We start from the raw sequence: 26,456 nt of genomic DNA, 5'->3' as shown, positions 1-26,456 counted from the left end.
TTTTTTTCTGTGCATTTATTCAGGGCTTCACTACTGTTTGCCGTTGCCACAAACTTTTGGACACACAGCCTATAACTAGTGATCAGAAAACTCAGAAAAACAGTAAAAGAGCAATTCCAGCGCTATGGATGTGACATTTGCAGTAAAATCTCAAAACGTAAACTGACAGAGGAAGTATACTGTATGTTAACATTATATTGAAACATCTGTTTATATTTTTCAAAAGAACTAGCCACAGATTTGTGGGAGTAGAAAAACATCAATCTGTAAACACTTTTTATATTTTAAATGAGGGAAATAAGCATGCGTTATGGATGTGACAAAAAAAGTCTGCAAGTTTGCAGTGTACGACATACTTTGTAGAAATTCTCGGAATTTTAAACTGCACAAGCCAAAAGAAACAATGCTAATCAAAAGGGTATGAGGTAGCTCTTTATAGAACAAAAATTTGATTTGATTTTACATTTTTGCATTTATGAGGAAAAAGCTTCGTTATGGATGTGACATCTCTCTGTTATGATGTGAAGGATGTGAAACTGCCACTTGTGTGCCTTTGGTAAATCAAATAGAATTGTTTGAGAACACTGACAGAGACATTTTTAAAGCACTGTAAAATACAAGCCTACACAAAAAACCCAAAAACGGTTTTACCATTTTGGCGAAAACTTAATTTTTTTCATGGCAAGATTGACATTTGCATGGAATTGCTCATTTATAGAAATACATTCTGGTGATCTGCTGAACCATAAAGTCTAGTAACGTCGTGGTTTCTGGCTTACTCTTAACGAATCAAACTCAGTCTGGACGTTATAAATATCAGAAGAATTAGAATATATTGGAATATAAAGCAGAGACAGCCTGTAACAGAGTCAGGTTATTATAGTTAACGAAAACGAACAAAAAACGAAAACTAAACATTTTAATAATTGTCGTTATCTGAAATAAAAATAAAAACAAATTTGAAAAAAGAATTAGATTTTATATGAATATAGATAATGATGATACAAAATCTTGATTCAAAAAGCCATTTTTTAAACAGGAAAAAGCTGATTGGGGTCATAAATGCAGGTTAAAAACAGTATTTTTTTTTTCATTTTTATTTATTTTTGATTTACTGGTTTTAACATGCCAGAGAATGGAATAAAAAAGTAGACTAATACCGATTAGATTCTGCACACTTATTCTGTGTGAGTCTAACAATGACCCGTTATGTTGTGTGAAAAAAAAACTACTTTTTAAAGTGTGCTCTAAACCCCTTGATCAAAATAATTCTTACTGTACAGTACTTAAACAGTATTATATTAGGAAGTCTAGTGTTTGATTGATTTCTCTTGGACTCATATGTGTACTCATTAGTACTTTTTACCAAATGCAATTTCATCTAATTTGTAGTTCAACAGTCTAAATTAAATGACAAACAAATAAAAAACCGTTTTACTGTGATTTATTGTGCATGCTGTGATGAGTGCTGTCTGTACTGTACATAACTGACACATTACAGGCATGTAAATATCAATCATCAGTACATGGGATGAGCTTTTACATCAACTCCACTCTTTCAGTATTTCATGTATTTGTATTACCTGCTATTAAAAACACACAGTTCTGATCTTGTGGCATTTTGGAATGAAGGTTTTACCTTATTCTACTTTTCATTAGTTTTTATTAAACTAAATATTGCAAAAACAGTATTACAGATATCCATTGCTAAGTACTAAATAACTTTATTTTATTGAATTATATACAGCTTAGGAGTGCAAAAATAAGAGTGGACATTCAGAGGTGATAACCATTTCAAGTTATACAGCACGTGAGGGATAATAGCCACGATGCAGCAGGTTTTCTTTGGTCTGAGAATCTTCAATCAAGTGCTGTTTCAGACCCAGGCCTGCCAGCCAGGGAAGAGGCGGCTGAGGTTTTTGGGGTCCATTGCCTGCTGAATGAGGAGGTTTACCTGTCCGCCGACGCTGAGCACAGTCCCGCCCTCAACCCCCTTCAGCTTCTCCTGCAGTCTGAGCAGCACACGCTCTGCCACTTTATTGAAGCTCTGACTGTCACTGGATGAACACACAGCACATCGACACGTTATTTCTTTGCTGATGTATTGTCAAAAGCACGACATACACTTGACTGTGTTAGATGCATGGTCTTGTAAACGATATAAGCTTAATACTTCGGTAGTTTCATTTGAAGTCATTTTTTAAACTAGTGTATTTGTATTGTGTACTTTTCTCTATCCATATGTCTTACCAACTCAATACTGCCACAAACTGGCAAAATACTAGAACTACAACATCAGATGTAGCACTTGGAAGAGTGTTAAACAGTGGCTAAAGTCAAAGACTCTAGAATACACAAGACATGTCACTCGAATTGATTTAAATGGGAAAAAGTGTGACGGTCAATATGGCGAATGAGAAGCCCCGCCTACTAATACAGGAGTCAATCATCGAATCATCACTATAGATTGACGTTTCTCCGGGGGGAGAAGCTCGGACCAGACGTCTGCTTTTATGATGGATTTTGTGGTCAACAAACACACTGGAATCTCAGTGAATACTTGCTTCACAGACATAAGATATATCCACATAGAGCTTGAAATCTTAGTGATGGTGAAATGAAGCTTTCTGAAGCAGTGAAGCGCTCGACTCCATTGTATCGGAAAAAGGTTCGTCACTCGAAGCTTTCTAAATCAGAGCTCGATGAGGACCTCTGCTGGTTAAAGTGTGGGAAAGCACTGTGTTGCAAAATTGTCAAATGTTTACAACTGACCAACTCATTCATGTAATAATACAACAACGGAAATATAAACAAATTACTCAAGTACTGTAGTTTTTACACATAAGGTGTGTTACATTACACCACCGATGACTGAAGTAATATCCAAGGTATTCAAAAGAACTTTTATCGTATTCCAACTAGTTTTTCACCCACCAACTTGTTTCAAGCAGGGTTTGAACTGTCGATTTCTGCATGGGAGGCGAAGGCTCTAAGGAGGAGGCTACGGGAATGAAGCTTTCGGGTCGCACTCGCTAGCTGGCCACCGTTAAACACTATACTACAATAGGCAGTGGTCTTCTTTAAAGATAGTTGTAAAAAATACGCTAATACACTTTAGTATGGTTCAAAAGCTTTTTACAATAAATTACTACTGTATTTTAGTTTAATTACTGGTGTGTGGTATGTAATCGACGCCTAATCTCTCGCTATTCACTTTACTAACACACGAGGGTGTTTAAACTTTTAAATCAAAATTCGAAGCAGTCACGTGGGTATAGGCGAAAATGAAGCTTTGGACGTCACTGATCACGTGATGATGGCAAAACAAATCAAGCTCCGGCACACTGCTTCACTGCGAAATGTATCGTATGTATCGTTTTTTTTGATACATGCTTCGAAGCCTCGACGCACAACGTCACATCACTATGAAATCTGTACTTTTAAATAAACCCTATATACTTGGAAAGAAAAGTTTTCTGGTTTTGTAATCTGTATGAAACGAATGTGAGGTCCTGTCAAACGCACATCACACCACAGCAACTACTCAAACGGCAACAAACTTGTAAACAAAGAGCCGCTGTCATTTCTGGAGGAGATTCGCCATCAAATACAGGTTGTGGATTACTTCAGAAGAGCAGCGCGATCAGACGATCATTATCCAGAGGATAGCTGCGTCTCAAACGGCACACTATGAACTCATGCACTTTGTACTTATGCACTTACACTCAACAGCATAGTATATGAATGTAGTATCGTCCAAAATGGAACACTAATGTTTTCTTTCTAAGCGGAAATTCAAACCGTTTCCCTGATGACGTTTGATGGTCGCCAAATCAGTGAGATAAATGACCAAACTATCAAATAATACCTGCTATGAGCATAACTGCATTTACCATCGGGAGGCGCTATAATCCCTCTCGTAGGAGAATTTTGCTTTCCCCATCCAAATAAATAAATTTATCCAACATGTGCGCCCGATAGCTCCGCCCCTTCTGCTACGTGAGCAAACCTGCGGTCGTTGAGTGCATGAAGTGTCTGTCATTACACTTCATTTAAACCGGCTGAATGAGTGCATCATCCAGGTGATTAAAGTACACTAATTATTTTTAGAGTTTTCAGTGTGAACGCACTATTTATACTACAAAATGGCGTAGAATTGTGCATAAGTATGCGATTTGGGACGCAGCTGATGATAATGTGTAGAACGGTTATAAATGAGGTTGTGTCGTGATGGCTTTCCTTTCGAGTGCACTTGCGGACTAGCTCGGGCAACCTGAAAAAAAAAAGGCGATTTTATTTGATGCGAAAGTTTAGAAACGAAACTTATGAGTAGGCCCACACGGAATCTGCGTGCAGATTTTTAGCCCATCATTAATTCTGTTTATTAAATGTAGTAAATATGTGTAAATCTATATTTATTCAGTTATTTAATTAATTACAGTAATATTATTGACTAATATGAAAATGTTCATCTGATTTATGTACAATGCAGTTTGTACAGTAATATTTTCTGTCTTTTAGTAGATATATTTTATGAGAGACTTGCTTTGTTTACCAAATAAAGTGAATCTAATTGGATTTGCATTTTAAACATTAAATAAAAGTTAAAAAGATATTACTTTTTATTTCACATATTAAGGTTTTGGTTATGATACTCCCAAAAGAATTCAGCAGAAATCTGCAGATTTTTACCAAAATTCTCAGCAGAAATAGCAAAAAACGTCCGCAGATTCCGTCTGGCCCTGGTTATAGGTAACTTACTGTACATTGTTATGGGTCAATGATGCTAATATTTGGCACAAATAAATCAATTTCCCCTTTCTGGCTGTTCTTTCTATGAATGAACTATGTAGAAGCACTGTCCATGCGTGCTTCCTTGTCAGTTAGTAACGCTATATTTCATTGCACAACATTAGTCTATCAGGCTTTTTTGGCTAAAATAGAGAAATCACGGTTTAATTAGTTATTATTAGATTATTTTTAAATGTCACCTCTCTTGCTGTGCATGAACTAAGCTCTTGAATGGTCAGCGTATGAGGCGGCTAGGCTAACCTAGCTTCAATTTTGATTTAATTAATCTCTAATCAGTTGCCTATTATGTCATGAATATACCCCTGTAATGTATACTGCAGTCCTTTTTTGTCTGGCTTTCTCAGACATCTCACCTGTTCGCCAAAAATGACTAATTAAATCCCTGGGAATGTCTTGACACCGGCGCATACACATTGTAATAGACGTGCCAGGCACGAAAGCTTGACAGCAACAATAACTAAGGAGGGCGGGGCTTAGCAAAGGGTCAATTGTAACGAAAAACAGCAGGATGTGTAGGGTGTGAAATCTAGCACATCCAAAAGAATGAAATGGAACACAGGGATCGTAAGACAAGAACGTGTCCTGTGTGTTCATCCCTATCCTTTGGCCTGTTTAATAAACGAATGTATTACCTGGCCTTGCGGTGGGTTTCAATCTCATCTCCACCCGGCGTAGGGTTAAGGGTGGCATTGAGCTCAGCCTGCTCGTCATGCTGCTGCAGGTAGAAGGCCTTCAGAGGGTTCATGGTCCAGTCAAACAGAGGGTCATACAGCAACACCTGCACACACAAACAACAACTTTCATTTACTGGCAAATAAAACCAGTTATGAGTAGGAATCCCTACTGAAAAAAACTGCTGATTGGCTGGTTTTACCTGGTTGACCAGCCTAGTTTTAGAGGGGTTTTGGCCTCTTCCAGGCTGGTTTCCAGCCATTTCCAGCCTGGTCTTAGCTGGTCGGGCTGGAAAATGACCAGCTAAAACCAGCTTGACCAGCCTGGTTTAAGCTGGACATAGCTGGTTTTGGGTGGGCTCCCAGCCTGTCTAGGCTGGTCAAGCTGGTTTTAGCTGGTCATTTTCCAGCCCGACCAGCTAAGACCAGGCTGGAAATGGCTGGAAACCAGCCTGGAAGAGGCCAAAATCCCTCTAAAACCAGCCTGGTTGACCAGCTAAAACCAGCCGACCAGCCAAGGCTGGTTTAGGTTGGTTTTTTCAGTAGGGTGGGATGGTTCATGACAAAAAACAAAAAAACAAACAAACAAAGGACCATTTGGTTCTCTTGTCACAGTTTAGAACATGTATGTATTGTTTCATTCATTCATTTTCTTTTCAGCTTAGTCCCTATTTTAACCCAGGGTCACCACAGCGGTATGAACCGCCAAATTATCCAGCATATGTTTTACACAGCGGATGCCCTTCCAGCCGCAACCCATCACTGGGAAACATCCATACACACTCATTTACGCACATACACTACGGCCAATTTTAGCTTACCCAATTAACCTGTACCACATCTTTGGACTTGTGAGGGAAACCGGAGCACCTGGAGGAAACCCACGCGAACACGGGGAGAACATGCAAACTCCACACAAAAATGCCAACTGACTCTGCCGAGACTCAAACCAGCGACCGTCTTGCTGTGAGGCGAACGTGCTACCCACTGCGCCACCGCATCACCCCATGTTTTGTTTGATTCACACATTTTTGTTTGTGTGTTTTTTAATTCATTTGGCAGAGATGCAATTGTTTTAGTTTCTGACTAGAATATGGGATTCCACAGTATGGATACCAGTTTGTTGATGTGTTACTATGATTATGGCCTACTGTTTTGTCCCATCATGGTCTAACTTTGTTAATTTCTCCAGTGTTTACAGCATGGGTCACCAATCTCGGTCCAGGAGGGCCGGTGTCCCTGCAGGGTTTAGCTCCAACTTGCCTCAACACACCTGTCTGGGTGTTTCAAGGATACCTAGTAAGACCTTGATTAGCTTGTTCAGGTGTGTTTGATTAGGGTTGGAGCTAAAATCTGCAGGACACCGGCCCTCCAGGAACAAGTTTGGTGACCCCGGATTTCTTCACTCTCAATCGGTTCTAAACCTATTGATTTTCTTTCTTTAGTTGACCGCAACAAGAAGATACTTTAAAGAATGTCAAATACCTCTAAATATTGACTTCCATAGTAATACTATGGAGGTCAATGGTTTCCAATTGTCTTCAAAAATATCTTCTTTTGTGTTCAACAGAACTAAGAAACTCATGAAGGCTTGAAACAAGTAAGGGTTAAGTAAATTATCTACACTTTTTGAGTAAACTATCCCTTTAATGCTGTAAACTTGAACGCTTCAGGTTACAGCAGTTTAAAGATTCCAGCACAAGACAAAGCAGAAGCTCAATACGCGTGCTTGTTTCTCTCTCAGCTTATAAAAGTTTTTTTTTTAATTCAACATGTTCATATATGTAACATAACATCAGTATATGTATATTTAACAGTCGGCTAAGTCTAAAGTGTAAAGTCTAAAGTGAAAGTACACATTTGTGGGTGCATTTTTTAATGACAGCAGCCAAAATTAACACATTGTTGTCATTGCCATTAATCAATAACAAAAGTCTTAATTAAACACTTAAGACCTAAATTAGAATACATGCCCCTGAGAATAATAATGCTGTAAATGGTCAATTATAAAGCTATGTATTTTATGCTGATGTATGTATGTGTTACAGTAGGGGATTAACTGAATTAAATCAAAAAACTATGACAACAGAACAGTCATACAAACCGAACCAACAACTTTGTGAACCATCCTACCTGTAGTTACGAGACCTACTGAAATGATCCGTTTACCTCCACAATGGTCAAAAGGGCTTCCTGAGAACTCCTCATAACTTCCATTGTTTTCTCACAACATCTAGATGATAAAACAAAATCAATAATAATAATTTAACCCCACATATATATTTAAAATGTCACAAAACATGTCATTTTGATGTTTTCAAAGTCAATTTAAACCTTTTTAGTGGCGTTAATGCATGTGAAGCTAGTAGGGTTGGGCGATGTCGACCATTTTGGCATCATACGATGTCTAATGTGAAACATTGTAATAGACGATGGCATCGTCGCCGTAGGGGGCGGTGTATTAATTATTTATGAATAATTAATTAATTCATAATGAATTAATTATTAGTAGTCTACCGTTTTAACTACCTGACCCGCATGGTCTTTGGTTTACCCATAATCAAACAATAAATAAAGATGAGATACACACAAATTACCACCTGTCAATCACTTTTTCCGCAGGTCTCTTGCATGAATAAGCAGAGTGATCTGTGTCGTTATAATAGTGTCGACAAATTTGGTTGGTAAAAAAGGTGCACAACGAGTGTGAAAGAGAAAGATTGAAGCAGTGTACTGACGCATCTAATATAGGTAAATATATGATTATTAATATGTAGGTATAACTTAAGTTTGAAAATATCTTGGATCTAAACGTTTTTATAATAGTTAAAAATAAAATTCATACTATTACCTATTATAATATTCAGGATTTCTGCAGGTTTCATAAGTAAATTTAAGACTATTTAAAGACCTTTTTTAGAATCAACCAAATAAATTTGAAGGGAAAGAAGGGAACTTAATTTAAACTTATTTTACTACCTCTAATTAACTCATTTGGAAGTGATTGGAGTGTGGAAATAACTTTTGCCTTCTGATAAGGCCCATTGTATGTTTATATACGTTTAAAGCAGTGCTGTCAAATAGTTCACACGCACACAGACATACAGGGCTCGACAATAAGGACTGTCCGATGACCCGGGGCCAGCGTTCAGTAGTCAGGATGGTTACTGGCCTGATCGGGCCAGTGCTGCCTCGTCACTAAAGATTAATTTGACTGCAACTGTTTGTCAATTGTATGCAAATACAATCTTAGGGTGCTTTCACACCTAGACGTTTGTTTTGGAACCTGTCTTATTTGACCAGTTAGTGCAGTTCGTTTGGCATATAATTCCGCAATCACGCTCGGATCCGTGCCAAATCAATCGGCCCAAGATCGCCTGAATAAGGTGGTCTTGGCTCGATTGAATCAAATTCTGAAGCGGATCGATTGTAGTGAGAAAGCAATCCAACGATCTAACGAACCAGGCTATATCACAGTGTATTATGATTGTGTAATAGCCATATATACAACTATATGAAGAGAGAAATATGAGCAGGGTGGATTGCCATTTCTACCGGCAATTTTTTGTCAAATATGAAAATGAAAGCATGCTGAAATATTACTGAGTGCGGTTCATTTGATAGGAAAATTGACTGAAATTACCACCTGATAATTTTTCCATACTTTAATCTTATAATATTTTGTGTTAGGCATACTGTTTTGTACATTTCTGCACTGACAGCTTGAAAGAAAGATCAACATTGATCTGCTTCATGATCTGACTGCAGTCTCGCTTCATCTGTTATTTCTCTCTATAATTAAATCCTATAATGCATAATTCTAGTCAATGCTATTTTTAATAAATTAATTTAATAGATGGATTTTTTACAAAACTTGACAAATGAAATGAGGCTGGAGTTATTCTTAATTCTCTGATTTATATTTGGTGACGATGTCTGTGGGTGTCAAAATTAAAGTGCACACATATATATATATATATATATATATATATATATATATATATATATATATATATATATATATATATATATATATATATATATACATATACATACATACATACATACATACATATATATATACAACAGTTCTGTCTGGTTCTTGAATCTAGCTGGCTGATAGCCGTGCGATATTCTGCCAGTAACAGCACTCGTACCGCCTCTTCACCCATGTTACTCTGCCCACATACAGCAACTAACAGAGGACACTGCTACAGTTTGACAAATATTGGACTGTTGGACAACATAATGTACTTTTGAGGCTTTTTTTGTTGAGAATGTAGGTGTTTAGATTGCAACTATGCAGTTTATTTATAAGGATAGTGCCTATATTTAAATATTTATCCTTTCTGAGATACAGCGCGTTGGCGGCCTTTAGCCTGTCTTTGAGCAGAGCAAAGACGGTTGATGTTGTTCATCCACAAGATGGTGACAGAGACCGCATAATAAACCATTCGAAGTGGAAAAATACATTTTAAACTACAGCTGTTCAAATCATTATGAAATTGGTAAGTGACTTTCTAAGTCGATCTCTCTCTTTTGCATAATGTAGTGCTGTATTTATACCATAGTAATTGTAAGTGTGTTGAGTGTGAGATGGGACTCATCTTAAAGTCTTAATACTGGAGATGGCCTCTGTTTCTAATGAGTCTCCTGTTTTAGCTACTGCAGACTAGTTCAGTAAACAGAAAGAAAGAAGAAATGCCTGCATGTGTTTAGTGTTTTTCCTAATCACAAACACAACAGTAATCTGGTAGTGATTGCGTTGCTTTGGCTTTTTCGGGGTTAATTATTGTGATCTCCTGACTGCATCAGAGAAATTCTGGGAAATCTCTGTAGACTGATGGCATTTCATGCCGTTCAGTCTTATAATCCTAAAACGGCAGCAAAATCACCTGTTTCGTCATCACTTTAGACATTACGCTACAGAATCATTCAAACGCTAGCTCTAAAGTGACATTGGTGAAGTAGCAGCAACGGTTCCTAGTGTTCTGACATCAGCTGCAGATGTGAATGAATGGCGGAAGAAAGTAGTTCCTCTAACAAAAGGATTTCGAGACTCTCCGTGTTTGATTTTCTTTTTATATACTCGATTATACCGTCGAGCTGTTGTATAAACGCAATATCACACGAGTAGCAGTGCGATGTGGATGTATATCGTCACTGGTGGGACACAACGCATGCCTCTTACCAGTGCCAATATACAGCACTGCTACGCGTGTGATATTGCCCATATATATATATATATATATATATATATATATATATATATATATATATATATATATATATATATATATATATATATATATATATATATATATATATATATATATATATATATATATACATACCATCAAATTTAGTTACTATTTAGTATTTTTTTTTTATTGTTTGTATTACAATTATGTTCGGCTTTTGACACATTATTTAAAATATGTGGCTATAACTTCTTTTTTTGGTGGGGCCAGAGAAAAGTTTGGCAGGGCAAGTGAAAATCTGAACCACTGGCCCAATAAAAAAATCCTTAGCGTTGAACCCTGACTTATATTTAAAATATGTTAATATAAATAATTTATATTTGACCACACAATTTGAAACTTGAACACGTTAATAGATGTTAAATAGATATTAAATAAAATGATATAAATAAGGATAATAAGTACCAAAAAACTGCAGTATATCTCACACAATGCCACTAGATGTTGCCACTAACTTGTGCAGTGCAAGCAATGTGGATGATCCTCAATAAAGAAATTACTCTTGCAGTTCTTTTTGAAATTGAGCACATGAGGCAACACTTGCTTATGTGTAAAGCTAAACACAAACTTTCACTGAAAGCGGTCTAGAAATGCATCATTCTTTTAAAGAAAGATAATCACGTCCTCCACACTGACCTCCTGAAGACACCCTCCACCCCTGTGATGCCCATGCCATCCACAATGTCTCGAGACAATCTAAATGGAACCGTTTCAGGAGTGGGTAAGATTTTTCCCTGCTCAAACGCAACACCTGTGTGTGGAGAGAGAACAAAGGTGAAAAATAAAACAGGAGATCTTCTGAAGCACTGGATTTCTGTGCATACATACATACCGAGGTCAATGTGGACCAGTTCTGAGGTCTGTTCATCAATGAGAATATTCTGAATGTGTCGATCGCCCAGGCCAACAATGTAACCAACTGTAAGAGGCAATTAATTACAAAAGTGAAGGGATTTTATAGTTAAATCAGTTTATGCTCAGCTTGGTTTATGATAGTGTGCATGTGTACCAATAGAGGAGGTGGCCACGCTACGAGTGTAAGCTAGCCGTCTCTCCAGCCAGATAGCAGGATCTAAAAAGCGTTCCATGCAGAAGTATCGGAATACTGGTCGAAAGTTCTGGCACACCTCTGTGAAAGCCTGCAGTTTGTCATTAAATTCCATTCTTTGAGCCTCCTATATCAATAAAACGACAACATAATGCATAATCAGATTTAATTTTCCTGAGTGTGTTTGTGTGTGTGTGTGTGTATATATATATATATATATATATATATATATATATATATATATATATATATATATATATATATATATATATATATATATATATACACACATATAAATAGAATCATTAGCCCCCCTGTATATATTTCCCCCCAATTTATGTTTAATGAAAAAAGTTAAGTCAACACATTTCTAAACAAAATAGTTTTATTAACTCATTTCTAATAACTGATTTCTTTTATCTTTGCCATGATGACAGTGCATAATTTTTACTAGATATTTTTAAGGTATTTCTTACCATCATTTTCTTGCGGCATAGCATGTTAGACCAGTCTTGTGGGCGGAAGCGTTTGTGCGCCCCCTTCTGTGGGTCCACCAGAAACTCTCCGATGGGCACAGTACCAGAACACCACTCCAAAACACCACTGCGCTGGGAAAACGGCACCACCTGGTACAAGCACCCAGTGATATAAAACAATTAATTTAAGAAGAGTTTCACTGTAAAAACTATTATCCTGTATATTTGACTACACACTGTAATAACATCTGAAAAGAAATTAGTAAGTTCCAGAGGGAAACCATCAAATACAATATTCAATATACTTTGTAACGGCGGATGTTGAGTTTCCTCTTGCGAGTTTCTGCATTGCGCTGCAGAAGAGTGGAGCACATATGGAAGACCTGCTGCATCACTGCATCCTGCCTCAGATCATCCTGACCCTGTGTCAGATGCAAAACATACTCATTTCAGTTCAAATGAATAAAACTGAGCGACAAACATATGCACATTTCCAACAAATCAATTACTAAAACTTGCGCCAGCACTTTTTGCACATTTAGACAATATAAGAAACAAAACAAAAAACAAGCAAAACTAAAATAATACAGAACTGAACAAAACTCAAACAAAACAAAACTCGCCAAACCAAACAAAAAACAATCAAGACCAAACATCCCCTTAAAACAAAACAGAACAAAACTCAAACAAATAAAATGACAAACCAAACTAAACAAAAAACATCAAGACCAAACAATCTCCTAAAAGAGAACAAAACAAAACTCAAACAAAACTCACCAAACAAAAACAATAAAACTAAACAAGTTTGCAAAACAAAACAGAAAAGAACAAAACTCAAACAAAACAAAACTCACCAAACCAAACAAAAACAATGAAACTAAACAAGTCTGCAAAACAAAACAGAAAAGAACAAAACTCAAACAAAACAAAACTCTTCAAACCAAACAAAAAAAACTATCAAAACCAAACATCCACCTCATAAAAAAACAAAACAAAACTCAAACAAAACTCACCAAACAAAAACAATAAAACTAACAAGTCTGCAAAACAAAACAGAAAAGAACAAAACTCAAACAAAACAAAACTCATCAAACCAAACAAAAACAATAAAACTAACAAGTCTGCAAAACAAAACAGAAAAGAACAAAACTCAAACAAAACAAAACTCATCAAACCAAACAAAAAACAATCAAAACCAAACATCCACCTCATAAAAAAAACAAAACAAAACTCAAACAACACACAACTTGCCAAACCAAACAAAACAATGAAGACCAAACATCCCCAAACAAAAGAAAACAAAACAAAACCAAACATCCACCTAAAAAACTAAACAGAACAGAATAATAACTCATTCAAAACAGAACTCAAACAAACAAAAAACTGTGAAAACCAAACACCTCCCAAAACAAAACAGAACAAAACTCAAACAAAACAAAACTCATCAAACCAAACAAAAAACAATCAAAACCAAACACCCAACTCACAAAAAACAGAACAAAACTCGAACAACACACAACTTGCCAAACCAAAAAAAAAAAATGAATACCAAACATCCCCCAAACAATAGAAAACAAAACAAAACAAAACCAAACATCCCCCCCTTAAAAAACTAAACAGGACAGAATAAAACTCATTCAAAACAGAACTCATTGAAAACCAAACACCTCCCAAAACAAAACAGAACAGAACAAAACAAAACAAAGCTCACTAGACCAAACAAAAACAATGAAGATCAAACAATCCCCAAAACAAAACCGAAAAAAAAAAAAAAAAAAAAAAAAACTCACCAAACCAAACAAAAAAAACAATCAAAACCAAACAACCCCCCCACCCAAAAAAAAAAAACAGAACAGGGGTCTGTTCTTCGTAGGTGGATTACTCAGTTAGCTGGATTTGGATATTGACAATCTGACACGATGCAGGAACGTTTTTCAAAAATCATCCGAGAGTTGTTGTAATAGCAACAGTTCTGGTAGCTCAAACCTGCTCAGGGGCAGGCTTATTTCATATAGACAGGATTAGATCGGGTCATTTCAAGCAAAGATAATACTGAAAGTATGTACCAAATGCTGATATTTTGGGAAAATAGTAAATATATTTTTTTACTATCTATCTATATATATATATATATATATATATATATATATATATATATATATATATATAGATATATATATATATATATATATATATATCTATATATATATATATCTATATCTATATATATATATATATATATATATATATATATATATATATATATATATATATATATGTATATATATATATATATATATATATATAAACAGTAAAAAATATACATTAATAAAACTTATGCAATCTGCACTCCGAAATAAAAGTACAAAGACTGCCACCTGGTGGTTCAAAGAAAAAATGTATTGATATGAACTTTTTAGATATAAACGCATACAATCGCTTTAGTACAATTTGTGTATGACAACAGACATGCACAATATACAACTTTTTTTTTTTAAGGAATAATACATTTATGCAGTCATGAACATGTTTTGACAGCTGATTTGACAGTGATTTATGCTTTACAAAACTTGCAGACACCCTTACCAATATCAATATGCTTTTGTGATGCAAAATTAATTTAAACGTCCAGTTATTCTTTACACCGATTAAGAAACTGGCTACTATATATGACTACTAAAGAAAATCCGCTCTAACTGTAAAACTAAATAAACTGCTAAATACTCTTGACACATGAAAGTGTAAAGCCTGCAGCTCACAACAAAGGTGGAAAGGATTGATAGATCTGTCCTTCACCGCACACGCAGCGATCTCAGATCAGTTTATCCAGACTCTTTAATCTGATCTTGTTTGAAGAATCAAATTAGCCAGAGATCAGTTATCAAGATTAACAGATCCAGGATCTGCCAAATCATCTTTGATCATTTAAGCGAGGTACGAAGAACGGACCCCAGAACAGAACAGAACAAAACTCACCAAAAAAACAAACAAGGTCCACAGAAATCACCAAGGTTTGCAGCAAACTAAAACCTGATTATTAAAGAGACTAAAAAGTCACCTACATTTTGGATATCCCGAAGATAAAGCTAAAAGTAACATTTATGCCATTGAAAAAAAGCAGTGTACAGTTGAAGTCTAAATAATTAGCCCTCCTGTGATTTATTTTTCAAATATTTCCCAAATGATGTTTAACAGAGCAAGGACATTTTCACAGCATTTCCTATAATATTTTTTCTTCTGGAGAAAGTCTTATGTGTTATTTCAGCTAAAGCACTTTAGATTTAAAAAAAAAAAACATTTAAAAGTCAATATTATTAGCCCCCTTTAAGAAATATTTTTTTAGATTATCTACCGAACATTGTTATACAATAACTCACCTAATTACCAGACTTGTTTAATTCCCCAAACTTGTCTAGTTAACCTAATTAACCTAGTTAAGCCTTTAAATGTCACTTTAAGCTGAATATTAGTGTCTTGAAAAATTCATTTATTAATTTTCCTTCGGCTTAGTTCCTTTATTAATCAGGGGTTGCCACAGCGAAATGAACCGTCAACTTATCCAGCATATGTTTTACTCAGCGGATGCCCTTCTAGCTGCAACCCAGTCTTGGGAAACAACCATTCACACACATACATTACGGCCGATTTAGTTTATTAAATTCCCCTGTACCGCATGTCTTTGGACTTGTGAGGGAAACCAGAGGAAACCCACGCCAGCACGGGGAGAACTTACAAACTCCACACAGAAATGCCAACTGACCCAGCCGGGACTCGAACCAGCGACCTTCTTGTTGTGCGGCGACAATGCTAACCACTGAGCCACCATTTTGCCGTCTTGAAAGATATCTAGTCAAATATTATTTACTCTCATCATGGCAAAGATAAGAAATCAATTAGAAATGAGCTATTAAAACTATTTTATCTAGAAATGTGTTGAAAGAATCTTCTTTGCGTTAAACAGAAACTGAGTGCAAAAATATACAAAGGGCTAATAATTCTGACCTTTATGGGTGACTCGTAAACGTGCAGGGAAGAGAAGACCGAATTCTATACCGGCTTCTCTCAGCTGTGCTTTGATCGGGTTGAACGCTGCTCTCTTCTTAGCCACCTCCGCGCTCACGTCTGGATAAAAGTGAATCCGAAAGCCGTTGTAAAGAAGCTGTCCCTTTTTCCCCCGCGAGTCTAAGAATCAGTTCCCTCGTCTGGAAGTGGTGAATTCGAAAAATAAAGGGTCTCGGGGGTTGGTTTGACTTTGGTACGGGAGCCAGGGAGCGATGCGCTCTATCCACCACCGGGGGCTTGGGAAAACTCTCCTTCCCGAATACTTTGAGTAGAAGTTCTTCAATAAATGCGGTTGGACGCGCGCCCTCAGTGTGCGCAGGAATGCCAATTGTTCTCACGTTGTTCCTTCTTGAGCGATTTTCTAAATCGTCGAGTTTCATTTTCATTCGTTCGTTGTCTTTGGTCAAAGCAGTGCATGCAGTTTCCAAAGAAGTGACGCGGCCATCTATGCCGGTTAATGATTCCTCGACATCTTTCAATTTTTCCCCCTGAGGTTTGCAGCGATGCTTTCACAGCTGAAATGAGGGTTTTTAGCTCGGAAAGAATCTCCACTCTGAGCGCTGCGACCTCTGATCTGATGCCCCCAAGAAGCTCGCGGATGTCGTCTCCCTGTGTCGAAGCCGCCATATCCGCCGCTTGCACATTATCCTCCTCAGTTATTTCAGTGTTCTTTTTTGTATCACCTCTCGGCATATTAGGTTATAAGCGCTGTCACGATGTCCTATTAATCTTGTGTAAAATATCAGATGCACTTATAGAAGCGTGTAGAGAACTCAGATTAATCAAAGTGATTGAAAGTAATATTCAGAGCAGAAACGGGCGACTTCTTACTCCGCCATCATACCGGAAGTCCCCAGGGGGGCTAATAATTCTGACTTCAACTGTATGTAGTTACATTACTGCTGGATTTTGTTTCAATTTTCTTTAAGAAGATAAAAAAATCTAGAGATGTTGTGTTCTTTAATAACCAAACCTTGACTAGCTGTCTTCTGCTTATGCCATCTGATCCCTCACAGTCAATTATTTTGGGTAGGTTAACGCCCCCGGCCAGGTGAAAGTGAGGTTTGAATGACCTGACAGTCACAACGTCTTCATATCTGCCTGATGGGTCCACCTGAAAGAAATGGCAACAACTAACTTAGACAACCATACAGTCCAAGAACGACTTGAGAAGAAAAGAAACGACAGATTAGAAAAAAATACACTGTAATTCAATGGCATTTGTCACCTTGATGTCCATGGTGGGAATGATCACATCTTCAAGGTCTTTGATTTGCATGATGGGTTGTTCAGCTGGAATAGGTATGGCTTCTGCATAGAACAGACCAACATATTTGATGACATTCATAGCATTAATTATTTTTGAGAATCAGTACCACTTGCTTTAACAGCCCACATGGAAAAGAAAATACTAAACAGTAAACCTCTTGCTAAGGTGTTGCTAAGTGGTTCTAAGGGTGTCCTGAATGGTTGCTAGGGTGTTCTGAGTGATTTTTAAGGCGTTGCTAGGTGGTTGCTAAAGTGCTGCTAGGCGGTTGCTAGTGTTCTGAGTGGTTGTTAGGCGGTTACTAAGACATTGCTAGGTGGTCGCTAAGATGTTGCTAGGTGGTTACGAAGGTGTTGCTAGGCGGTTGCCAAGGTGTTATTAGGTGGTTGCAAGTCAGTTGCTAAGGTGTTGCTAGGTGGTTGCCAGGGTGTTCTAAGTGGTTACTAAGTGGTTGCAAAGGCATTGCTAGATGGTTGCTAGGCGATTGCTAAGGTGTTGCTAGGCGGTTGCTAAGGTGTTCTAGGTCGTTGCTAAGGTTTTGCTAGGTGGTTGCTAGGGTGTTCTGAGTGGTTGCGAAGGCATTGCTAGGTGGTTGCTAAGATGTTGCTAGGTGGTTACGAAGGTGTTGCTAGGCGGTTGCCAAGGTGTTATTAGGCGGTTGCAAGTCAGTTGCTAAGGTGTTGCTAGGTGGTTGCCATGGTGTTCTAAGTGGTTACTAAGAGGTTGCTAAGGCATTGCTAGGCGGTTGCTAAGGTGTTGCTAGGCGGTTGCTAAGGTGTTGCTAGGCGATTGCTAAGGTGTTGCTAGGCGGTTGCTAAGGTGTTCTAGGTCATTGCTAAGGTATTTCTAGGTGGTTCCTGGGGTGTTCTGAATGGTTGCTAAGGCGTTGTTGAGTGGTTGCTAAGGCGTTGCTAGGTGGTTGCTAAGGCGTTGCTAGGTGGATGCTAAGGTGTTGCTAGGGTGTTGCTAAGATGTTTTGAGTAGTTGCTAGACAGTTGATAAATTAGCATGTTATTAGCATGGTTCTAGAATGAATTAGTATGTTGCTAGCATGTTTTTGGTATGAATTAGTATGTTGATAGTATGATTTGTATGTTTGCTCCCAGTATGGATTGATATGTTTCCAGTTTTTTATAATAAAAGTCTAAGGGTCAGTTGCTAGGCTGCCGTAAGTGGTTGCTATGGTGTGGCTAGTAAATTGAAAGGTCATCAGTGATTGGCAGATTGGTAGTCTGAGTTTAATGAGACCAACCTTAAATTTGTAGGACAGTCTGGCGGAAAGTTATGAGGTCAGATAATTTGGTCCAATGTTAAGTCAATGGGATTTTCCAAATTTTCCAGGAGTTTTCGGAAAACCGCAAGTCGGATCAGTTGGAAAAAGATATAGCAACTTAATTCAGTATAGTTTGGAGGTTTGTAGTTAGTTTGGTGGTTGTAGTATGAATGGTCTAGGAGGAGATGTGTTCTTAAAATAGTCTAAGAAGAAGAAGTTTATGCAGTATAACAGTATGTTGGCTTTCTCAAGTCACCATAATTACTGTTAATTAAATATTCATAAATATACATCAAATATACATCATATAACTGGTTTTATTTTTTTATTTCATCCAAATAGTGATGATTGAAAATAAACAGACTGTATATTTTGCAATCCTGTTTAAATAGAGACATGTCTTAAGACTGGGGCCCTATCATAAACCTGGTGCAATAAGGCGCAAGACGTGTTAGGCACGATTTGTTGCTATTTTCAGACGAGCGTAACCCTAATTTTCACATTTTGCAGACCATTGTTTAAACAGCAAACGCATTTGAGCCACTTCGTGGACTCATGGGTGTTTGGTCTAAAAAAGAGGTGTGTTAAGGCGCCTTGTTGGAGTGTTGCTATTTTGAGGAACTGAAATAGACTGCGTCACTGACCAACTGAAAGCAGGTCTAAAGTGCAGCACAGAGCGCGTTAGTTATGCGCCTTTAAAGATCCAAAATGCATACACATTGTTTAATACACACCGGATGTTCAGCAATACACAAATATCTTGTAAAAGTTTAAAAAAGCCAAAGAACAAATTGGTGTCCTGTCATTTTTAACAAAATCACCTCAACACAATGTGCAGGTGGAGTTTATTTGGGCAGCTTGTTTAAGGAACTAATGTGAAAGGACACAAATTGATTTAAAGGCACACAATCAAAAGGATTAGTTTGATGATGCTGAGAGTGAGGCACGGTTTACACTAATACGTTTTAGTTTTAAAATGCATTTTGCTTCAGTTGCGCATTCCGTCCACACTACCCCGGAGTTTTCGAAAAACGCTGAAGAAGCCGTTTTCATTTTAAAACGCTGTTGCTCTGTGTCAGTGTGAATGGGGGAAATGGAGACATCTGAAAACAGAAGCTCTGATTGGGGCTTTTCCCTCAATATTAAGTGCACAAAGTTTGATATGGAAAACAAACTCCCGAGGACTCATCGGGCAAAAACAGTATACTTTATACCATCATTTGCATCACCCTGGCTTAACATCTTTACAATACATTGAAAACATGATATAAGGAACTGCCTATTTTCATTTAATATTAACAGACACTAAAAATGTTGAGGCACCGTGTAGCTACATATTAATATGATCATCATCTTCACTGTATGCATATATATAACAACTCTCTATAACATAACTATAACACAACTGCCTCCTCTCATTTTCTTTGAAAAATACAAAACATAGCCTCACTTTTGCTGAATATCAGTTTTAATAATCAATAATGGCCATTATAAAAGTATAACGTACAATAAGTTTGTACAATACAGGAAATAAAGGCAAGCAATCAGTCAAACTTGTAGAATCAGTGTACGTGGTTACATAAATTAATATATTAACTTATCTTTGCGCTCAGCCAAAACACATTACCTGAGAACAAGTAATAGATTCAAAAGACTATTAGATATTAAATATTACAATTAACAACTATAGTAAGATCAAATCCAGCAGAAGATCCTTGGTGTACTGTCCGACATGCACTGCTCTCATCTGGAGAGGTGCCCACAGAGCACCTGCTGACTGCCTGGAGCTCAGATGTGCGCATACGCTGCAGCGCATGCCAGAGTGTGTGTGCGGTCATGTGATGTGCGTTTTGTAGTGTGGACAGAAGGCTGTTCAGAAACGCTGGGTGAAACGGCAGTGTGAACGTGGACCATTTTCAATCGAAAACGCTGTTTTAAAGGGCACCTATGGTAAAAAATCTACTTTTCAAGCTGTTTGGACAGCCATATGTGCATGTATGGTGTATAGATAAAATAAAAACGGTGGACCAATTGGAGCGGTTTTCAAACCGACCGCAACTTTACGTAGGAGAGCGGTCCCCCCGCCCACCAATATTGATTGACAGGCGCGTCAATATTTCCTAAGTTTGTTGATTCACGTCCGCCATTTTCAGCGTGAGTCGAAGCGATATCACTAAAGGAACACGCTAGCTCTATTTTTAGATGCAAGGCTCATTGGGCTCAACACAAGAGCAATATTCTCCACATTATCACTCTAATCGGAATTATTGGTTGTATCTTTAGGTAGGTTTGCAAACATGTGTACTTCTCATTGAGTCTACCTTATACTTCAGCCGTTTGGATTTCTCGCGATCTCAGAAGCTCCCTGTGATCTTAACTAGCATGTGTTTTAGAATTCTAAACATCGGTTTCTATCAGGGTACACTCAAGTCGACGGCTTCGCGCCGCAGACCGCTGCAGAAACCTATGTTTAGAATTCAAAAATGTGCGGCGCGACGATTCTGGACACTTCATGTCTCTGCCGCGCTACAGAGAGTGTCTGGTGTGCCGTGTCGCGGCTTCGAGCGGCGCATCCGGTGCCTCAGTAAAAGTTAATTCAGTGTGCGTGGTTATTAGTTTCTGTGTACAAGCTCAGCACTTGAAACTAGCACACAGTTGGCTGTAAAACTGTACAAAGACACAAATGATTTTGTACTCTCTGCTTGGTCTGTGTCAGAGTCGTACATGTACGACTGAATGCGGATCCTCTCACTCCAGCTCTTTCTCGCAGTCTGCCTGTCAGACTCTGTTACAAACGCAGAGCGGGTGAGTTCATGGCCCCGCCCCCTTGTTACGTTGACGGGAACCCGAAACAAATCTACATGTGAAGCAACACACCCATAAATCAGCGAACTGTGGACACGCCCCCAACATGACACTTTTTAACACATTATAATAAAAAAATCAGAATTATGTTTTAAACTGAACCTAAACTGGCACACTCAGAAGAACCATAATATTAATATTAAATCATAAAAAAAGAGGTAAACTATGTGCACGTATTAGTGTAAACGGAGCCTGCGTGTGGGAGATTTCGTCTTCATTCTGTCTTCTTGCGGAAATCATGTTTATGAATGTTTAAGAATTTAAAACGTATTATGGTAGTATGAAGCAGCAATTGCTGATGAGAAATGAGCATGACAAGGCACAAAAGCAGCGGAGCTTTTATTATGCCACACAGTGCTCCATTTCCGGTTCTTCTGCTCGTGATCAGGTGGACAACCAGCAGCTGTTTTTATCAGATATTACAATAGATTGGTTGTGTTATAATGCTGCTCTGTGTAGTCTAATAAAACACACAACATATTAAAGCACCTTTGGTGTTTCCCTGATTTCTATAAAACTGGAAACTGAGAGTGTATAATAACATTAGCATTGCCACAAATGACACGGTCCATGTTAAACTAGTTATTATGGCTTATTTTATCTATATTTGAACATTCCTCAAAAGCTTTGGAATAAAGTAGACAAGTACGCAAAATATATAACAATGTTCTAGCCATTTTTGTATAATGTAATGAACATATTTTTCCCTTTAATTCTACAATTAAAAGTAATGTTACACTTTTATTTAAATAAAGGTTAGGTTCAGGGCTAGGTTAAGGAATAGTGGCTAGTTATTAACTATTATTAATAGTTAACTAACTATTATTAGTTAACTACTACTATTATTATTAGTTATTAAGCTAGTTTTTGCTATGACTACGGTCTGCACATATGAAATAGGACTGCAAAATAAAGTTCTATTAAAATAAAATTTAATACTGTGAATACTGTGTGCCTCAAATAAATCCACTGCACAAGGTTCTACATAAATAAACGTGACAAGGAGTGTCGAACTACAAAAAATAAAAATAATTCACATTACTGTTATCAAAAACGTCATAATTGTGACACTATCACAAACCCAGTCATACGGTGTTTTTTTTCAATGGAAATTTATACATCACCTAAAAGCTAAATAAATAAGCTTAAAATGTGCTTTTTTGATAGGATTTGGCTGACACACAACTATTTGAAAATTGGAGGGTTCAAAATATTGCAAAAATTGCCTTTACAGTTCTTAGAAATACATATATGATGTATACAATGTATGAATCAACAGGGTTCATACACTGTCTACATGTCTTATACACATGAAATGTCTACATATGCGTGGTAAAAGAAAAACAATGCATGTTCAAATTTATTACAGCATATCGTAAAACACGCAGCAATCCATTTAGTTTTATTTTATACTTAAAATAAACTAAATAAACTTATATTTAGTTTTAATTTATATTTATATCTATGTAAAATTGATTTCGATAATGCTGACACCGCACTAATAATGTGAGAGTATGTCACTGGCCAAGGACAGAACAAAAGTAAATAACCTGTATTCAAGTATACAGATATCTGTTTTCCATGACTTTTCCAAAACTTTTTTTGTGGGTTTTTTTGTTTTTCCAAAACTTTTCTATGCCTGGAAAATTCCATGTAAAAATTCCATGACTTTTCCAGGTTTTTCATGACTGTATGAGCTCTGAATCACAAAATTAAGTTTTCAAATATTTATGGTAGTATATTTACATACAGTACATGATCTTTACATCAGTGGTTCTCAAACTGGGGGTCGCGACCCCTGCGGGGGTCGCAGAATAATTTCAAGGGGTCGCGAGAGTGATTTAAAAATTGTGTAATTTTCAGTGATTAGAATATATATTTTTCAGTATTACAAGTGAAAGCTAATATTTACAGATTTTTTAAAGATATCACTGATGAATTCATAAAGTATTTAGGACACATTCAGGCAGAATGCATCTTTGCACTTAAAACGCAGCGCTCAGGAACAGTTTAAAACTGTTGTCATGTCAGCTTGCTGCAGTAAACAAAGCCGGCAACACTTGTCCCGCCTTCGCGCTCTTCTTATTGGCCCACTGCGCTAGACTGAATCATTCAGTCAACGCCTTCTGCCTTCAGATGACAGGAGATACAACCGCGAAAATGTAACGTGCTGAAGATGAGAGAACGAAAACAACACTAACAGATTTAGTTTTAGAAACCAGCTAAAGCTACAAATAATGGCACATCTGATTACTGATCACGTGGTGAATGTTAATCCACCATCTACACTTTTCCAAGAGTGGATAAAAGACTTCCATTGGCTTTAAGTGCGCTATGAAAATAACTAAAGCGTTCCTGTAAAGTCTGTGGGACGGAACTTTCAGGTAACAGTTGCCACATCTACACATTTTAAGCACGATAGGTTCTGTTTAATTCTTTATTTAATGGCCAGACGCTGTCAGCCATATGTAAAATTTAACACCACATACACCATCGCAAAAGGGCTTGCACTGACCAAGATTAAACTAATATTGCAGCTCATGAAAAGACCGGTATTGCTATTAAAATGATGTATACAAATAATAAGGTATATGTCAAAAGCATCTGTGCAATATCAGACACCATCTGTGAGAACACAGTACAGTTAACGAATTGTTAACAGATTCATTAATAAATTCATGTCAAGCAGTGTGTGCAGGGCCGGTGAGCGATCCGTGTATCTTTTGGTCACTCAATTATGCTATAAAAATGTATTTTCTTGTGATAACGGGATTTCATTGAGACATATTTTCCTCACGCATGCATATATATATATTGTTTGCTTTTTAGTTTTGATTAGTGTTGATTTCAAATGCAATAAATCTGTTTATAAAACTTAAAATAAGTTATTTTTATTGTTTGGATATGTTTTGGTAGTGGGGGGTCGCGAGTTCTTGACGATCTTACATTGGGGGTCGCTGGCTTAAAAGTTTGAGAACCACTGCTTTACATAATAGTCTAATGCAGGGGTGTCCAAACTCGGTCCTGGAGGGCCGGTGTCCTGCAGATTTTAGCTCCAACTTGCCTCAACACACCTGCAAGGACGTTTCTAGAAAGCCTAGTAAGAGCTTGATTAGCTACCCCAGGTGTGTCTGATTGGGGTTGGAACTAAACTTTGCAGGAAACCAGCCCTCCAGAACCAAGTCTGGACACCCCTGGTCTAATGGCTTATATATAAATATATAAGTGACCTTAAGACTGATTTTGTGGGGTCCAAGAATTGCGTGCCATACAGTATATTAAATAATGATATGCAAAATATTAAAGAAAACACAGTGTGTAAAAATACAGCAGCAGTTAAATTTAATTCCAAATATTTTTCTCCCTTCTCTACAATAAACAGAAAACCAAATAAGCATATCCATTTGATTAACACATTCATTTCTTAAAATATTAGTACACCAAGTTGTATTTACTAGTGCAAATTGACTATCAAATGAGAGGAATCACTTCTAATCAGATGGTTGAAGCTTGAACTTACTCTTTTCAGTTTTATGGCGACTGGCATCCATATATGCCAAAGTGATGTAGGCATTGCAAAGTATCTCGATGTCTTTGACCATCTTGGGTCTCTTTTTACGAACCACATCAATGATCTTACGAGCGACTTCTGCCCGCTCCTACAGATCAACACAAACACATGTAATGTTAATTAGTAAAGATACAATAATAACATGTAGATTTCTTAGCATTGTAGTATTTAAACATTACCACTAAATAGAGCAGTGCAGAAATGACCTTTTTTAATTCTGACCACCATAAATGTATGCGCTATGAGTGAGTAATACAGTTCTTAGGTTTTAAGCTTACAGGTTTTAAGTAAGGATGTAACGGTTCACTCAACTCACAGTTGTTATTTTTGTAAGAAGTAATGCGTTCATTTCGAATTATTTCACAACTGAAATAAATGAGGTGTGTTTTATACCAAGTCCAGAGGTGAAGGTTGTCTTGCGCTGCTTTTAGATGAACGGCTGCGAGAAAAGCTATCATCCTTGTTGGCGTTGACCAGTGCTAAGATGATGAAGAGAGTGTGGTGGGGGTGATCGACGGATGACTGACAGATTAGCTGGTGATGAAACAGATTTGAATTGTCAGTTGATGTCACTTGATTTGAAATTCAGGATAAAAACAATGCAGCAGCTGAACGATACCTCGTTAAGCACATGATGGAAGCCCACATCCTGTGACGTCATGGAGCTGGACACTTTAGTGCCCATTCGAGCAGCTAATTGGTACATCAGCGGCAGGAACTTGTATGATGGGATTTTCTTTACACCACTCTAAGATAAACACACACGTTCACAAATTACAAGGCATAATTCTAGACCCTACACTCTCAGAAATAAAGGTAGAAGAGCTGTCACTGGGGTGGTCTATTTTCGAAAGGTACATATTTGTGATTAAAGGTCCTTATTAATACCTTGAGGGTACATAATAGTACCTAAAAAGTACAAAAGCGTACCTCTTGAAATGTTTAGGTACCAATATATTGCTTTAAGGTACCAATATATGCCCTTTAAGTACAAATATGTACCTTTTGAAAAGGTACCACCCCAGTGACAGCTCTTGTATCTTTATTTCTGAGAGTGTAGGAAGACGGGTTCAGTTACACATGTTTTCTTAGCACCATAAAAACAAGATTGTCAATTATCTTTGTCAGTATGAAAGGAACTTGGAAAGTC

General features: G+C 37.2%; 1 protein-coding gene across 1 annotated transcript in view; it reads right to left on the bottom strand.

The window, feature by feature from the left end:
• Positions 1-1,427: 1,427 nt before the first annotated feature.
• Positions 1,428-26,456, bottom strand: part of atm (ATM serine/threonine kinase) — a 155,958-nt gene continuing 130,929 nt past the window's right edge. Inside the window, exons 50-62 of the mRNA XM_056474506.1 lie at positions 25,926-26,054; positions 25,700-25,840; positions 25,256-25,394; positions 17,559-17,641; positions 17,304-17,444; positions 12,574-12,690; positions 12,269-12,418; positions 11,754-11,919; positions 11,577-11,663; positions 11,381-11,495; positions 7,653-7,716; positions 5,445-5,590; positions 1,428-2,057 (exon numbers count right to left, since the gene is read on the bottom strand). Coding sequence (XP_056330481.1) covers positions 1,877-2,057; positions 5,445-5,590; positions 7,653-7,716; positions 11,381-11,495; positions 11,577-11,663; positions 11,754-11,919; positions 12,269-12,418; positions 12,574-12,690; positions 17,304-17,444; positions 17,559-17,641; positions 25,256-25,394; positions 25,700-25,840; positions 25,926-26,054 — 1,659 coding nt within the window. The 3' untranslated portion in view covers positions 1,428-1,876. The remainder of the gene's footprint in view (positions 2,058-5,444; positions 5,591-7,652; positions 7,717-11,380; positions 11,496-11,576; positions 11,664-11,753; positions 11,920-12,268; positions 12,419-12,573; positions 12,691-17,303; positions 17,445-17,558; positions 17,642-25,255; positions 25,395-25,699; positions 25,841-25,925; positions 26,055-26,456) is intronic.

This window comes from Danio aesculapii, chromosome 15 (genome assembly GCF_903798145.1).
Source record: "Danio aesculapii chromosome 15, fDanAes4.1, whole genome shotgun sequence".
In the NCBI taxonomy this organism is placed as follows: domain Eukaryota; kingdom Metazoa; phylum Chordata; class Actinopteri; order Cypriniformes; family Danionidae; genus Danio; species Danio aesculapii.
The sequence above is the reverse complement of the archived record's forward strand: the minus strand, read 5'-3'. Positions and strand labels throughout refer to the sequence as shown.